We start from the raw sequence: 18659 nt of genomic DNA, 5'->3' as shown, positions 1-18659 counted from the left end.
ATCTGGGGGGCACTATAATGTGCATAATGTGTTATAGATGATCAGAGAGAGTTATCAATAATTAGGATTATAAGGGACAAATGGTTCAAAAAATAAATAATAAGAATTTACTTACCGATAATTCTATTTCTCGGAGTCCGTAGTGGATGCTGGGGTTCCTGAAAGGACCATGGGGAATAGCGGCTCCGCAGGAGACAGGGCACAAAAAAGTAAAGCTTTTACCAGATCAGGTGGTGTGCACTGGCTCCTCCCCCTATGACCCTCCTCCAGACTCCAGTTAGGTACTGTGCCCGGACGAGCGTACACAATAAGGGAGGCAATTTGAATCCCGGGTAAGACTCATACCAGCCACACCAATCACACCGTACAACTTGTGATCTAAACCCAGTTAACAGTATGATAACAGAAAGAGCCTCTTAAAGATGGCTCCTTAACAATATAACCCGAATTTGTTAACAATAACTATGTACAGTATTGCAGATAATCCGCACTTGGGATGGGCGCCCAGCATCCACTACGGACTCCGAGAAATAGAATTATCGGTAAGTAAATTCTTATTTTCTCTATCGTCCTAAGTGGATGCTGGGGTTCCTGAAAGGACCATGGGGATTATACCAAAGCTCCCAAACGGGCGGGAGAGTGCGGATGACTCTGCAGCACCGAATGAGAGAATTCCAAGTCCTCTTTTGCCAGGGTATCAAATTTGTAGAATTTTACAAACGTGTTTTCCCCCGACCACGTAGCTGCTCGGCAGAATTGTAATGCCGAGACCCCTCGGGCAGCCGCCCAAGATGAGCCCACCTTCCTTGTGGAATGGGCCTTAACAGATTTAGGCTGTGGCAGGCCTGCCACAGAATGAGCAAGTTGAATTGTGTTACAAATCCAACGAGCAATCGTCTGCTTAGAAGCAGGGGCACCCAACTTGTTGGGTGCATATAGTATCAACAGCGAGTCAGATTTTCTGACTTCAGCCGTCCTTGAAATGTATATTTTTAAGGCTCTGACAACGTCCAACAACTTGGAGTCCTCCAAGTCGCCAGTGGCCGCAGGCACCACAATAGGTTGGTTCAGGTGAAACGCTGATACCACCTTAGGGAGAAAATGCGGACGAGTCCTCAGTTCTGCCCTATCCGAATGGAAGATTAGATAAGGGCTTTTATAAGATAAAGCCGCCAATTCAGATACTCTCCTGGCGGAAGCCAGGGCCAGTAACATAGTCACTTTCCATGTGAGATATTTAAAATCCACCTTTTTCAATGGTTCAAACCAATGGGATTTGAGGAAATCTAAAACTACATTTAGATCCCACGGTGCCACCGGAGGCACCACAGGAGGCTGTATATGCAGTACTCCTTTAACAAAAGTCTGTACCTCAGGAACTGAGGCCAATTCTTTTTGGAAGAATATTGACAGGGCCGAAATTTGAACCTTAATAGATCTCAATTTGAGACCCCTAGACAATCCTGATTGTAGGAAATGTAGGAAACGACCCAGTTGAAATTCCTCCGTCGGAACACTCCGATCCTCGCACCACGCGACATATTTTCGCCAAATGCGGTGATAATGTTTCGCGGTGACTTCCTTCCTTGCCTTAATCAAGGTAGGAATGACTTCTTCTGGAATGCCTTTCCCTTTTAGGATCTGGCGTTCAAACGCCATGCCGTCAAACGCAGCCGCGGTAAGTCTTGAAAGAGACAGGGACCCTGTTGTAGCAGGTCCCTTCTCAGAAGTAGAGGGCACGGGTCGTCCGTGACCAACTCTTGAAGTTCCGGGTACCAAGTCCTTCTTGGCCAATCCGGAGCCACTAGTATTTCTTACTCCTCCTCACCGTATAATCTTCAATACCTTTGGTATGAGAGGCAGAGGAGGAAACACATATACTGATTTGTACACCCAAGGTGTTACCAGTGCGTCCACAGCTATTGCCTGTGGATCTCTTGACCTGGCGCAATACTTGTCCAGTTTCTTGTTGAGGCGAGACGCCATCATGTCTACCATTGGTCTTTCCCAACAGTTTATTAGCATGTGGAAGACTTCTGGATGAAGACCCCCCTCTCCCGGGTGTATATCGTGTCTGCTGAGGAAGTCTGCTTCCCAGTTGTCCACGCCCGGGAAGAACACTGCTGACAGTGCTATTACGTGATTCTCCGCCCAGCGAAGAATCTTGGCAGCTTCTGCCATTGCACTCCTGCTTCTTGTGCCGCCCTGTCTGTTTACATGGGCGACCGCCGTGATGTTGTCCGACTGAATCAACACCGGTTTTCCTTGCAGGAGTGGTTCCGCCTGGCTTAGAGCATTTTAGATTGCTCTTAGTACCAGAATGTTTATGTGAATAGACTTTTCCAGGTTCGTCCATACCCCCTGGAAGTTTCTTCCTTGTGTGACTGCTCCCCAACCTCTCAGGCTGGCGTCCGTGGTCACCAGGATCAAATCCTGTATGCCGAATCTGCGGCCCTCCAATAGATGAGCCTTTTGCAACCACCACAGAAGATATACCCTTGTCCTTGGCGACAGGGTTATTCGCAGGTGCATCTGAGGATGCGACCCTGACCATTTGTCCAACAGATCCCTTTGGAAAATTCTTGCATGGAATCTGCCGAATGGAATTGCTTCGTAAAAAGCCACCATTTTTCCCAGGACTCTTGTGCATTGATGTACAGACACCTTTCCTGGTTTTAGGAGGTTCCTGACAGGTCGGATAACTCCTTGGCTTTTTCCTCGGGAAGAAAAACCTTTTTCTGAACCGTGTCCAGAATCATCCCTAGGAACAGCAGACGTATCGTCGGAAAACAGCTGCGATTCTTGGAATATTTAGAATCCAGTCGTGCCGTCGAAGAACTACTTTAGATAGTGCTCTTCCGACCTCCAACTGTTCTCTGGAACTTGCCCTTTTTAGGTCGTGCAAGTAAGGGATAATTTAGATGCCTTTTTTCTTTGAAGAAACATCTTTTCGGCCATTACCTTGGTAAAAAGGCCCGGGGTGCCGTGGATAATTCAAACGGCATCGTCTGAAACTGATATTGACAGTTCTGTACCACGAACCAGAGGTACCCTTGATGAGAAGGACAAATTTTTGGACATGGAGGTAATCCTTGATGTCCAGGGACACCATATAGTCCCCTTTTTTCCGGTTCGCTATCACTGCTCTGAGTGACTTTATCTCGATTTGAACCTTTTATGTAAGTGTTCAAAACATTTTAGATTTAGACTATGTGTCACCAAGCCGTCTGGCTTCAGTACCACAATATAGTGTGGAAAAAATAATACCCTTTTCCTTGTCGTAGGAGGGGTACTTTGATTATCACCTGCTGGATATACAGCTTGTGAATTGTTTCCAATGCTGCCTCCCTGTCGGAGGGAGCCGTTGGTAAAGCAGACTTCAGGAAGCTGCGAGGAGAAGATGTCTCGACTCTCCAATCTTTACCCCTGGGATAATACTCGTACGATCTAGGGGTCAACTTGCGAGTGATCCCACTGCGCCCTGAGACTCTTGAGACTACCCCCCCACCTTGAGTCCGCTTGCACGGCCCCAGCGTCATGCTGAGGACTTGGCAGACGCGGTGGAGGGCTTCTTTTCCTGGGAAAGGGCTGCCTGCTGCAGTCTACTTCCCTTACCTCTATGTCTGGGCAGATATGACTGGCCTTTTGCCTGCATGCCCTCATGGGAAAGGAAAGATTGAGGCTGAAAAGACGGTGTCTTTTTTAGCTGAGATGTAACTTGGGGTAAAAAAGGTTGGATTTCCCAGCTGTTGCTGTGGTCCCCAGGTCCGATGGACCGACCCCCAAATAACTCCTTCCCTTTATACAGCAATACTTCCATCTGCCGTATGGGATCTGTATCACCTGACCACTGTCGTGTCCCTGACATCTTCTGGGAGATATGGACAACGCACTTATCTTGATGCCAGAGAGCAAATATCCCTCTGTGCATCTCACATACATATATATAGAATGCATCCTATTAAATGCTCTACATGAATAAAATATTTTCAGTCAGGGAATCCGACCAAGCCAACCCAGCACTGCATCTCCAGGCTGATGGCGATCGCTGGTCGCAGTATAACCACCGTATGTGTGTATATACTTTTTAGGATATTTTTCCAGCTTCCTATCAGCTGGCTCCTTGAGGGCGGCCGTATCTGGAGACGGTAACGCCACTTGATAAGCGTGTGAGCGCCTTATCACCCTAAGGGGTGTTTCCCAACGTACCCTAATTTCTGGCGGGAAAGGGTATAACGCCAATATTTGCTATCGGGGTAACCCTACGCATCATCACACACTTCATTTTATTTTATCTGATTCAGGAAAAACTACAGGTAGTTTTTTCACTCCCACATAATACCCTTTCTTGTGGTACTTGTAGTATCAGAAACACGTAACACCTCCTTCATTGCCCTTAACGTGTGGCCCTAATGAGAAATACGTTTGTTTATTCACCGTCGACACTGTATTCAGTGTCCGTGTCTGTGTCTGTGTCGACCGACTGAGGTAAATGGGCGTTTTTAAAACCCCTGACGGTGTTTCTGAGACGCCTGGACCGGTCCTAATAGATTGTCGGCCGTCTCATGTCGTCAACCGACCTTGCAGCGTGTTGACATTCTCACGTAATTCTCTAAATAAGCCATCCATTCCGGTGTCGACTCCCTAGAGAGTGACATCACCATTACAGGCAATTTCTCCGCCTCCTCACCAACATCGTCCTCATACATGTCGACACACACGTACCGACACACAGCACACACACCGGGAATGCTCTGACAGAGGACAGGACCCACTAGCCCTTTGGGGAGACAGAGGGAGAGTCTGCCAGCACACACCAAAAACGCTATAATTATATAGGGACAACCTTATATAAGTGTTTCTCCCTTATAGCATCTTTTATATATATACAATATCGCCAAAATCAGTGCCCCCCCTCTCTGTTTTAACCCTGTTTCTGTAGTGCAGTGCAGGGGAGAGCCTGGGAGCCTTCTCTCCAGCTTTTCTGTGAGAGAAAATGGCGCTGTGTGCTGAGGAGATAGGCCCCGCCCCTTTTTCGGCGGCCTCGTCTCCCGCTATTTTTGAAGTTAGGCAGGGGTTAAATATCTCCATATAGCCTCTGTGGGCTATATGTGAGGTATTTTTTGCCTCTAATAAGGTTTTTATTTGCCTCTCAGAGCGCCCCCCCCAGCGCTCTGCACCCTCAGTGACTGTTGTGTGAAGTGTGCTGAGAGGAAAATGGCGCACAGCTGCAGTGCTGTGCGCTACCTTTATGAAGACTCAGGAGTCTTCAGCCGCCGATTTTGGACCTCTTCTCTCTTCAGCGTCTGCAAGGGGGCCGGCGGCGCGGCTCCGGTGACCATCCAGGCTGTACCTGTGATCGTCCCTCTGGAGCTAGTGTCCAGTAGCCAAGCAGCAAATCCACTCTGCACGCAGGTGAGTTCACTACTTCTCCCCTAAGTCCCTCGTTGCAGTGATCCTGTTGCCAGCAGGACTCACTGTAAAGTAAAAAACCTAAGCTAAACTTTCTCTAAGCAGCTCTTTAGGAGAGCCACCTAGATTGCACCCTTCTCGTTCGGGCACAAAATCTAACTGGAGTCTGGAGGAGGGTCATAGGGGGAGGAGCCAGTGCACACCACCTGATCTGGTAAAAGCTTTACTTTTTTGTGCCCTGTCTCCTGCGGAGCCGCTATTCCCCATGGTCCTTTCAGGAACCCCAGCATCCACTTAGGACGATAGAGAAATGTATATAAAGAATGAGAATTGATGTGAGATAGCATCAATAGTAGTAATAAATATAGGTTATAGCCTAGACTCTAAGAAGAGAGATACCGAAAAATTAATACTGAATTGAAGAGTGTATACAATCAATAGGTATAGAAAGAGAATTATATATATGAATAAAAAGTACATTCCATGAAATGGAATCATATAGTTTTGTATCAATATAGCCAGGATTCTTTGATAACAGTGTAATATAGCACTTTATATCCAGTCATAGCATATCTATAAAGGTTAGGGAAATCCCAATTGTTTTGATTGTTTGACTCACTGTTAATTGACTGTCAATGTATGATCTAAAGGGAGAGACATTACATTTTGAATATATGATCTACTTATTTTTAGACAAGTATAATTTATTTTTATTATTATTATTGTTTTCTACTATATATTATATGTAGATTAGATTGAGTTGTCGTGTCTGCAAATTTAATCCATAATATAGTGAAGGCAGTGTATGTACATGTTACATTAGATTATGGTGTTAAGTTCTATGGCTTCATTTAGACCACCATTCTATAAGAAGTAGGTTTGTCTTCTTCCTATTATTAAGATATTTTGCTTGATTATTCCTTTGATTACTATGCAACATTGTGACCAGGTGTTAATCAGCCACCATATTGGAAGGGGTATATAAACCCCCCATACCCAAACAACTGACACCTTTGAAAAAGCTGCTAGCTGAACGCAGCGAAACGCGTCAGTTTTATAAGGGACCCAGAACAGGAGATTATTAACTGGAAGACCGAACCATCCCCCACACAAATTCCGGATTGCAACATAAAGTTGGAGGACTCAAATAGCAGATTGGACCGATCATTCCTACAATCCGCATTGCATGAGGAGCTCGACATTTGAAATCCAGGAGCACCAATTCCTCTAGCGGACATTGTCATCTCACGGGACACTGCTTATCTCCTATTGAATATATGCACCGGATACAGAACTATCTGGGGGAATAACTTGGAACGGACTCTTCCACTAAACAATTTTTTCTACTCTGACTATTGGGTAACCCTTTTCCTTATTTTTATTATATCCACATTCCATGGTTTTATTCAATTTTTTTTATATGTTGCATGCATTTTATGATATAACTATCACAAAAGTACGGTGATATTATTATTACTTTTTCATAATAAATTGTACTAATTATATACAGATATTTACATTGTCAGTCTATCAAACTAGCGCAGCCTTTTATTTTCTTTTTGGGCACTATAATGTGCATAATGTGAACTACGGGCACTAGAATGTGGTATGATATGATCTGGGGGGCACTATAATGTGCATAATGTGAACTAAGGGCACTAGAATGTGGTATGATATGATCTGGGGGGCACTATAATGTGCATAATGTGAACTAAGGGCACTAGAATGTGGTATGATATGATCTGGGGAGCACTATAATGTGCATAATGTGAACTACGGGCACTAGAATGTGGTATGATATGATCTGGGGAGCACTATAATGTGCATAATGTGAACTAAGGGCACTAGAATGTGGTATGATATGATCTGGGGAGCACTATAATGTGAACTACGGGCACTAGAATGTGGTATAATATGATCTTGGGAGGACTATAATGTGCATAATGTGAACTACGAGCACTAGAATGTGGTATGATATGATCTGGGGAGAACTATAATGTGCATAATGTGAACTACGGGCACTAGAATGTGGTATGATATGATCTGGGGAGCACTATAATGTGCATAATGTGAACTACGGGCACTAGAATGTGGTATAATATGATCTTGGGAGGACTATAATGTGCATAATGTGAACTGAAGGGCATACTAATGGGATCTAGGGGCACTAGAATGTGGTATAATATGATCTGGGGTGCACTACAATGTCCATAATGTGAACTGAAGGGCATTACAATGTGAACTAGGGGCACTAGAATGTGGAATAATATGACCTGGGGGGGACACTACAATGTGCATAATGTGAAATTGGGCATTACAATGTGCATTATGTGAACATAGGGAACTAGAATGTTGCATAATATGATCTTGGGAGAGGGAGGAGAAGAAAAAGCAAAGAGTAAGAGGGTGGAAGAGAAAAAGAGAAAGAAGGAGAGAGAGAGGAGAGAGAAATGGAAGAAGAATAACAAAAGTACATTATACAGTATGTTACTATTACATTGTATCCCATCCTCTAGTACCCTGGCCTCTCTAACAGCCACTCTGTCCCATTACCCCAATTCCGGTTCCCATGGGATTCTTTTTGCTCTCCTTTGGCATTATGTCTATTGGATCCCAACTCACTGGCACCACCTAGCCTGGGAACCTCTCTCCTTAGGTAATGTCACCCTGGTCGCATCCACCTGCTTCTTCCTTATTCTTCATTTATTTTTTTCTACAGCATGAATATTTCTTATTATCCTGCTTTCAATTATGAATAAAATAATTTACTATATAAATTGTCATTACAAGCCAAACATTTTTAGTTCTTATAAGCTTCCTGTATTGTGGCAGATCTCAGTGACCCTAACGTGTGTATATTTTTAAAAGTACAATTTCAAAGTTCTCAAGAACTTCTGTATGTGATTTAGGGAATATTTAATGATGACCCTTTACGTTCTTTGCATATTAGGTTGAGTAACACATTCTGTTGGACAATACAGACAGACAGGACAGACAGATACATCACAGATAAGAGGTCAGGAAGTATGTCTAATCTTCCCAGCTCACTGGGTGGCACAGACAGAGATGGCTACAAGGACAGACAAGGGATGGGTGGCGGGTTTATACAACACAACACAACAAGTGACATGCACGTGACATACCCGTGAGAACAGCAGCATATGACGGTGAACTGGTGTCACTAAGGGGTGGCAATAGGAAGGTATACAGCTATCTAGCTGAGAGAGAAGATAGACACAGGTATGGGGTCAGTCTTGTGGGTTCCAAGGACCCATCTAGCATAATCCTTCCTACTACAATCACCACAGTCCTAGAGTAGGTCGTCTATCCACCATACTGCCTATATTTCCCATCCACCAAACCACAGCCATGCTCTACCTCTAAGCTGGTGCTGTATAGGTGGCATAGGCATTCTGAGTCATTTCAATCCCAGTATGGCCTCTATAATTCCCATATCCTGCTAATGTCTCCCTCTCCTCTAATGACCAAGCTTGCCTTTCACCCCCTACCCAATATCAATATCAAGACCTACATAAATTGTTGCCCCCCACTAGTTTCCCAGCGCTCAGACTCCCATTGCCATCCCAGCAGGTATCTCACTTGTCTAATCCTAGAGGCAGGTTCAGATTTCTGGTTGAAGATTTCACATCTCCGATGGGGAAAAAGTTTGTCTGTAAGAGGTTGGAGGAGACACATCATAGACACTTGGTGCTAGTGGAAGGAAGCGAGTGTTAGTGAGAAAGGTGGAGAAGAAGGGATAGATATATACAGAGGAAGCAGAAATGACTAATATGGGGAACATAGCAGAGATACGTAGAAGGTGAAAAACCATAAACAGAAGGTACAGCGGTGTTGCAGTGTTAGATCTTGTACACAGGAGGTAAAACATCAAGCACTTAGCAGCGTATTCCCTGTACGTTAAGGTAAATGCATTCATAGAACACACATGCGCTAGACCTGGAACACTGCATGTGTACATATTGTTGCGTCTAACACTACAGTGTGTTGACCACAGATATTTATAAAAGGTGCCCGAGCACATCACCATGCAACAAACGCAGGTAAAGGCGCACACGTAAGAAACTTGATTATTACCTAGTGTGTACAAACCCATAGTGAGAAGGACTCTATACTAAACGGGACGTCTCACTCACCTCTCTCCTCTTCCTCCCCTCCCTCTCGGTCTCTTAGTTGCTGCTCCAATAAATGGATCTTCTTTTGAAGTTCACAGTTCATCTGGTCGGCATCATACAGGCGACTGTGGAGAATGATACGATAACAATGACATAATAACCAATATTCACTAAAAGGAGGAAGCGAGATGCTACAACAAAAATGATTGTAGGAAAGGTAATGGTCCACTCACTATACACACATATATTGTATAACACAACATACACCATTCACGTATTGTATAACTATTTATTGGCTAGTTCACAGCAAAAAATGCAGAAAGGCAATGCATAATTTAAGGGCAAATGTCCCCCGCAGGCTACCATACATTTGCACAACCCTATGCCTCCATTCGGCTTCCTGAAAGTTCTGCCCTGCTGACACTGGGCCTAATTCAGAGTTGATCGCAACAGCAAATTTGTTAGCAGTTGGGCAAAACCATGGGGGTAATTCCAAGTTGATCGCAGCAGGATTTTTGATAGCAATTGGGCAAAACCATGTGCACTGCAGGGGAGGCAGATATAACATTTGCAGAAAGCGTTAGATTTGGGTGGGTTATATTGTTTCTGTGCAGGGTCAATACTGGCTGCTTTATTTTTACACTGCAAATTAGATTGCAGATTGAACACACTCCACCCAAATCTAACTCTCTCTGCACATGTTATATCTGCCTCCCCTGCAGTGCACATGGTTTTGCCCAATTGCTATCAAAAATCTTGCTGCGATCAACTTGGAATTACCCCCCATGTGCACTGCAGGGGGGGGGGGGGGCAGATATAACATGTGCAGAGAGAGTTAGATTTGGGTGGAGTGTGTTCAATCTGCAATCTAATTTGCAGTGTAAAAATAAAGCAGCCAGTATTGACCCTGCACAGAAACAAAATAACCCACCCAAATCTAACTCTCTCTGCACATGTTATATCTGCCCCACCTGCAGTGCACATGGTTTTGCCCAACTGCTAACAAATTTGCTGCTGCGATCAAGTCTGAATTACCCCCACTGTGTGAGACTTTGGCCTGTGATAGGGGTGTGCAAGCTGACAAGACTAAAAACATCACTTAAAAGTTTTGCCTGTTAATTTTATTGGACTATTCAATCTATTTAATCTTTTACTTTTATTATAGCAATATACTGATTGTTGGTGCCTTATTTAGGTTTTAAATAAGTCACAGAAAGAGATCGACATCACAAGGAATTATCCATATAATCAATCTACAGAGGATCCCATTTATTTATATACCATAAATGCTGGTAGGTATAGCACAGGACATTCCATAATTGTACATGTAAAAATGAAGTCCTTTTACTGGGCAATTGCCTGCCAGTCAGGGATGCCCCTAACTATGCAGTTTGTCAACCTGAGGCACTGGATAGGCAGCCGGAATATATATTTAACCACCCCTAAACTCACAAAGGGCTACTGGCAGATTCCTCTTATGCTCGCAGCCAAGGAAAAGACCACTTTTTCTACCCCTGAATGCCATTTCCAGTACAAGGTCCCACCCTTTGGTTTGCATGGAGTAAGGCCACTTTCCAAAGGGTGGTGAACAAGGTACTGTAACCCCATACTGCCTATGCAGCCACCTATCTAGATGACATGGTTATACACTCACAAGACTAGGAATCGCATCTTCCTAAGGTTGAGACATTACTGGCCTCATTGAGATCAGCAGGTTCACTGCTAACCCCGAGAAATGTGCAAACCACAATATATGGATGACTTCCCTGACAACTAATGAAAACAAAAATTGACTTGGCTTACTGATCTATGATCTACCAAAAATTGTTCAGACCACATTCCACTGCCTCGTATTCCCTGGCCAAGGTGAAGATGGGCCTAAAAGAAGCCCCATCAGCAATACATATAAACCATTAGATGGCTCTGCATATTCTATCCGAGAATTGCAATAGTTGCAGTCTTTGAAAAACACATTATGGGTACATCTACATTTGGAGGGGACTCCCATTTTCCAGCATAGTCACTAGGGAGAAGTGGCTGAAATCTACCTGAAACCTCAACATTTTGGTGAGATATAACCCAAACATTACAAATGAAATCTTCTGCTTAAGATACACAAAACAAAGTAAACGGTTTCTTGTTCCAGTTGAACAAAGCTAAGTCTTGAGTACCAGACTCCTCACTGTCCAGGATGCAAAGGGCCTGCCTCACTGCCCACGTCGTTCACACCCTAGTTTCTAAGGAGTGGGAAGGGGTCCTGAGGGCCAAAGGGAACCACTCCGATTCTCTGAATAGTTTCCTTATGTGAAGTTAGAAGGAATAACAATAATTTGCTCACCCCCTTGAAACACGCTGCAAGATGAGTAAGCTCTGCAATAAACTGGGCTATTTAGTTTAAGCTGGTTCTCAGCATTGTTACCCACAGATGTGCATAGCAGCTGGCCCTAAGACACAGACTCTGTGAGAAGGGCTTTCCACTGGGCACAATTATCAGTAGGCGGTACTGAGCCCAATACTGGCCATCAGACTCCAACTGTAGCACATCTGTGTCAGAAGGACCAGTGTCCTAGGAGGCAGCCTTTCAGAGAGCGAGGGCATCAGTGTCAGGTCTTCTCCTGGCTATATACTGTAACAGTCTATATGACGAGTTCTTTTGAGATAAAATTCTTATGCTGCAATAGGTAGCACTGTGCCAAAGCAACCTGCACCTGTAGGCACTTAGCAAAAACTAACATTCCCAAGCTACAGGATACAGAGGAAGAAGATTTCCTAAAGAGTCCAATCTTCGGCCTGCGCTGCATATACCCGGAGCTTCCAGTGTCCCCTAACAGGATGATGCAGGACAAAAAAAGCATTTTGTACAGTGCACAATCATAAATGACCTATTTGCCTTTAATCTGTTCCATTTACCTATAAACTACTTAGCACATCAGGAATGGTGGGGCAATGTCACATATTTAGAAAACTAAAATTATTTGATAGATCCAAAATGCAGATAAATATTAACATAATACAATAAGACATACAAACAACAAAGAAACTACGTCTGTAACAATAACCGATCTAAGAAAAAGAGCATTCATTACATTCACTATTACATCAATATGCATTGTATTGAACAGGTCCGTGCAATAGCTTCATGCACCCTGACAGGTCAGCTTCATGTACAAATACAGATTGATGGATCTCACCTAGCCAAGCTCTGATTAGCTGTTTGCAGGAGATTGATCTCTGAAGTTAGAGCCTCACGTGCCTCTATTTCACTCTGCAGAGCATTGCGCAGGTCGGACAGCAGCGAGGCGTCCAGATGTGATTCCTGATAGTAGGAGGTATATTTTTTTACTGCAGCCTAAACATAAATCATTACCCACACCTAAAATAACAATGTTTCACTTGAAGAGATCATGTGACCTAAGAAGCGAATTGTCTTAAAGAAATTAGTGACATTAATTAAATCAAAATAAAAACACCAACAAATAAAAAGAACAAAGCACAGAAATGATGTCATAGTAGCCTGTGCCAATGACACACACACGCACAAACACCCTCCCCCCAATCTTCAGGAACCTGCGGGAGACACCTCTGAAAAGTGGGGCAGAATGGGGAGATAGTTATACAGTCCGAGGAGAGGGGTTGGCGTCTAGTGACGTGATTCTATGTGAATCGTGTTATTTTAGCCCTGCCCCCTATTCAAATATGTATGAATCGCATTTTACTGGGAAGGGGTGGGGCGTAATGGTGTTACCCACCCAGCCCCGCCCTCATTTCTGCCCACCTGCATTTCCTTGAAAGGAAACTTAAAATGTAGGTAAGTATGACACTCACACTAACACATCCTTACGGGTTTACAAACATACATACACACAGCCTCAATACACCATGTGGTGTGCAATGTCTGGCACGAGAGAAAGCTGCACTGAGTGGTGTAGCGTAGTAACTTTGCTATAAATTTGCATCCTTTTTGCACAGCAAATGCAGCGAAACACCACTCAATCTGTACCAGAGACACTGGGCTGTAACATTAAATGCACAGGAACTAGTTTTTAATATGTATAAAGTTGCAAATGAAGCACAGCGGAAAAACAGCCATGGTTGCTGCATCGTAGCACTTCTTACACAGATTCAGGCTCATTCATACACAGTGTGTCACATAGACACAGTGTGTCACATAGACACAGTGTGTCCAAGTGTCACATATCAAATTAATCAGCGCAGTCTCGCAAAGCGGTTTTGTAGCATCACAATGTGACTAAGATGCAAATGATGCAAAAAAGATGCTTGGCGCAAGCAGAATCACAAGGGATCTGGCACACTGAGAAGGACCGTTTGGTATGACTACGGCAATAGTGTATGAGGACACATCTGTACAATAAAAGTACGCTTTAGAGACAGCTACAGGGATATCCAGCCATGGGAGGGCGAATAACCTTATTTAATGTCCTCAACTGTAAACCTAATGAATGTAGCGCTGATGGGAGGTAATAAAAAGCCCCCAACTCCCCCCAAAAAGTTGGTGGCCCACATTCAACTTCAATTACGTGACATATGTATGTGTATATACAGTATATATGCATATACATAAAAAAAGATTTACCAATGTTGTTAATATTAGTGAAAACATAAAACGAGTTTTATGGTAAGAACGTACCTTTGTTAAAACTCTTTCTGCGAGGTACACTGGGCTCCACAAGGATAGACATAGGGGTGTAGAGTAGGATCTTGATCCGAGGCACCAACAGGCTGAAAAGCTTTGACTGTTCCCAGAATGCATAGCGCCGCCTCCTCTATAACCCCGCCTCCCTGCACAGGAGCTCAGTTTTTAGTTAACCAGCCCAATGCAGTAGCAGGAAAAGAGATGACAACGGTTTGTAGCCACATACACCACACTCTCACGACAGGAGAAGTGTCAGCGGCTAATGCCATATCAACCCAAAGAAGCTAAGTGCGTCAGGGTGGGCGACTTGTGGAGCCCAGTGTACCTCGCAGAAAGAGTTTTAACAAAGGTAAGTCTTACCATAAAACTCGTTTTCTGCTGCGGGGTACACTGGGCTCCACAAGGATAGACATAGGGGATGTCCTAAAGCAGTTCCTTATGGGAGGGGACGCACTGTAGCGGGCACAAGAACCCTGCGTCCAAAGGAAGCATCCTAGGAAGCGGCAGTATCGAAGGCATAGAACCTTATGAACGAGTTCACAGAGGACCACGTAGCCGCCTTGCACAGTTGTTCAAGGGTCGCACCACGGCGGGCCGCCCAAGAAGGTCCAACAGACCGAGTAGAATGGGCCGTATTGTGAGCAGGAGCCGAGAGACCAGCCCTCACATAAGCATGTGCAAATCACCATTCTAATCCATCTGGCCAAAGTTTGCTTGTGAGCAGGCCAGCCCCGTTTGTGAAATCCAAACAGCACAAAGAGAGAATCAGATTTTCTAATAGAAGCAGTTCTCTTCACATAGATACGGAGAGCCCGTATCACATCCAAAGACCGCTCTTTGGGAGACAGATCAGGAGAAACAAGTGCCGGAACCACAATCTCCTGGTTAAGGTGGAACGAAGAAACCTCCTTAGGTAAATATCCAGGACGAGTCCTCAGAACCGCCCGGTCACGGTGAAATATCAGATATGGGGAACTACAGGACAAGGCACCCAAATCCGACACTCTTCTAGCTGAAGCAATAGCCAGCAGAAACACCACCTTAAGCGAAAGCCACTTAAGATCAGCTGAACCAAGAGGTTCAAACGGAGACTCTTGTAACGCCTCCAAAACCACCAACAAGTCCCAAGGAGCCACAGGCGGGACATAGGGAGTCTGGATACGCAACACACCCTGAGTAAAGGTATGCACATCAGGTAAGGTCGCAATCTTTCTCTGAAACCACACCGACAAGGCAGATATTTGAACCTTGAGGGAGGCCAGACGCAGGCCTAAGTCCAGGCCCTGCTGAATAAAAGCCAAAAGCTTGGCTACACTAAACTTGGAAGCGTCATAATTGTTAGATGCGCACCAAACAAAGTAAGAATACCAGACCCTATAGTAAATCCGAGCAGAAGCCGGTTTCCGGGTTTGAATGACCGCCTCAGAAAACCCTTTAGCCCTTAAGACGGAAGCTTCAAGAGCCACGCCGTCAAAGACAGCCGGGCTAGGTCCTGGTAGAACAGTGGCCCTGAACGAGGAGGTTTGGGCGTTGTGGAAGTAGAATTGGACGCTCTGACGATAGGCCTTGCAGGTCTGAGAACCAGTGCCGTCTGGGCCACGCTGGAGCTATGAGGAGCAGAATTCCTTTTTCTTGCTTGAACTTCCGAATTACCCTGGGCAGGAGTGACACCGGAGGGAACACGTACGGCAGCCGAAACCTCCACGGCACCGCCAGCGCATCCACGAAGGCTGCTTGAGGATCCCTTGTCCTTGCTTCGAAGACCGGAACCTTGTGATTGTGTCGAGACGCCATCAGATCTACGTCTGGAAGGCCCTTCTTTTCCACTAGGAGTTGAAACACTTCTGGATGGAGGCCCCACTCGCCGGCATGTACGTCCTGACGACTGAGAAAGTCTGCTTCCCAATTCGGGACTCCCGGAATGAATACTGCCGATATTGCCGGTAGATGGCATTCCGCCCAATGTACAATCCGTGAGACTTCCTTCATTGCCAAACGGCTTCGAGTGCCGCCTTGATGATTTATGTAAGCCACTGTGGTGGCGTTGTCCGACTGTACTTGAAGAGGACGGTTCTGAATGAAATGCTGGTCCAGGTTCAACGCATTGAAGACCGCCCGCAATTTCAGAATGTTGATCGAGAGGAGGGATTCCTCCTTGGTCCACCGACCCTGAAGGGAGTGTTGCTCCAGCACCGCACCCCAACCTCTTAGACTGGCATCTGTCGGCAACAGGACCCAGTCGGATATCCAGAAGAGACGGCCCCTGCACAATTGTCGGTCCTGGAGCCACCAGAGCAGCGACAGACGGACCTCCGGAGTCAATGAGATCATGTGAGACCTGATCCGGTGAGGCAGGCCGTCCTACTTGGCTAGAATCAGCTTCTGGAGGGGGCGAGAATGGAATTGAGCATGCTCCACCATGTCGAATGCTGACACCATGAGGCCCAGCACCTGCATCGCCGAATGTATCGACACTTGCAGACGAGAAAGGAAGCAACGAATCCTGTCCTGAAGCTTCAGGACTTTCTCCTGAGACAAGAACAACCTCTGGTTGTGAGTGTCCAATAGCGCTCCCAGGTGCACCATGCTCTACACAGGGACAAGGGAGGATTTCTTCCAGTTGATGAGCCACCCGTGGGCTTGTAGAAACCGGACAGTCATATCCAGATGACGTAGGAGAAGTTCTGGGGAATTTGCCAGGATTAACAAGTCATCCAGATACAGCAGTATCCTGAACCCTTGACGGCAGAGTACCACCGTCATCACCACCATAACTTTGGTGAAGACTCGCGGAGACGTAGTTAAACCAAAAGGTAACGCCCGAAAACTGGTAATGGAGGTTGCCAATCGCAAACCTCAGGTATTGCTGATGTGACGCTGCTATAGGAATATGCAGGTAAGCATCCTGTATGTCCAGGGAGACCATGTAGTCCCCAGGTTCCAAGGCCAGAACTATAGAGCGAAGGGTTTCCATACGTAACTTGGAAACCTTCACAAACCTGTTCAATGCCTTGAGGTTGAGAATGGGCCGGGAGGACCCATTCGGTTTCGTGACTAGTAACAGCGGAGAATATGCATATATGGTGTATTCACACCTCAGCCCAGAAGCACTACTAAGAGGACATTAACCAGACGAACCACCGGCCGGGAAAAGAAACCTTTATGAGCTTCATTCACCTTGAATCTACGCGAGTACGGTGTGTACCCAGAAAAAAACACCCACTTCTGATCCTTAGGATATCCCTTTTCTTGAAGTATTCACTTTTCTCACTCACCAAAGATACCTTTATATGAGGATTCACATACGTACCAACGTAAATTCGGTACGCTAAATTTCCTTCTACTATCCAGAATAATCCCAGCTTCCTATATCATCTATTTCCATATATTGGTTGAGACATACTACACCATCAGAGTCTCTATTATTTGTATTTCCGAGGAAATTACACACCAGTTTTTGAAGAACACCTTCTCCATGGATATCCATCCAATGAATTCTTGACGGGAAAAGAAACCCTTATGAACATTGACCATCCTTCGTCGACGCGAGTACGGTGTGCACCCCGTGGAACTGTCCTCTGCTTCCAGGAACTTTTTTCCTTGAGTACCCCCTTCCAAGACTATACATATTCCTCCATCATTTGGGACATTTGTTGTTGACAATACACTGTTTGGACATTCATATTATACACGTATTTTTGTAACACTGTGTTGGGTAGCGCTTATAGGTGGTAGTACCTTTTTCCTTGTCCATTTGCCCTCTTGGAGATTGTGTGACATCTCCCTCTACACACCCATCGCAGCAACCCAGAGGGCGCGGTAGGATTTCTTCCAATTTCACATCCATGAGCAGATAAATTGTCCGCCCACGGCGGGTTAGCTGCAGGGACCACATACGGTTGCACCAGCATAGGGGCTCTTATAGGGGGTGTTAGTTTATTAACTAGCGTATGTAGAAGCGTGGAAAAAGCAGCCCACGGTGGGTCATTATGTACCTCCGTTGCCACAGTCCCACTGGGGGGCAAGCAGCCCCCAGAACCAGAGCCCACAGCTGCTATATTCTCCTCATATGGATCTGTGGCTTCAGCAACACCGGCAGTGTGTTGAGCCCCAGAACCGTTACCTTCAGAAGCAGACATGATATAACTTGCAGTATCAGGTAACACAGTACAATTGGCAGCAGCACAATACCTCTTACCCAAACCCCTGCGCAGTGTAGTCAGCACAAGCAGAGATATAGGAGAGATATGGTGACTAAAATCACAGAGAAAAATATGTATCAGAGTATATATTGTGAAAATCCTTTATAATTTTAAAACCTGACGCACCAAGCCCCCTCAGGTTATAGAATATAGGGATAGCAAGTTGAGTGAGAGACACGAAATGGAAACCACTCAGCAAGCTAATGCACACACATATAGTCACAGTTGTACAATGCAGAGGTTATTACTAACAATAAT

The 18659-nt window shown here is 45.2% G+C and overlaps 1 protein-coding gene across 4 annotated transcripts in view; it reads right to left on the bottom strand.

The window, feature by feature from the left end:
* Positions 1-18659, bottom strand: part of DMPK (DM1 protein kinase) — a 61685-nt gene that overhangs the window by 2518 nt on the left and 40508 nt on the right. For 2 of the 4 annotated variants that reach the window (XM_063937607.1, XM_063937610.1), the window contains 4 exons: positions 12737-12861; positions 9567-9670; positions 9013-9083; positions 8556-8630 (listed from right to left, as the gene is read on the bottom strand). In XM_063937607.1, the coding sequence (XP_063793677.1) occupies positions 8556-8630; positions 9013-9083; positions 9567-9670; positions 12737-12861 (375 nt within the window). The remainder of the gene's footprint in view (positions 1-8555; positions 8631-9012; positions 9084-9566; positions 9671-12736; positions 12862-18659) is intronic. The other 2 variants (XM_063937608.1, XM_063937609.1) reach the window with 2 other exon arrangements.

Source organism: Pseudophryne corroboree, chromosome 8 (assembly GCF_028390025.1).
Source record: "Pseudophryne corroboree isolate aPseCor3 chromosome 8, aPseCor3.hap2, whole genome shotgun sequence".
Taxonomy (NCBI): domain Eukaryota; kingdom Metazoa; phylum Chordata; class Amphibia; order Anura; family Myobatrachidae; genus Pseudophryne; species Pseudophryne corroboree.
Note: the sequence above shows the minus strand (reverse complement) of the source record. Positions and strands in the feature narration are given on the sequence as shown.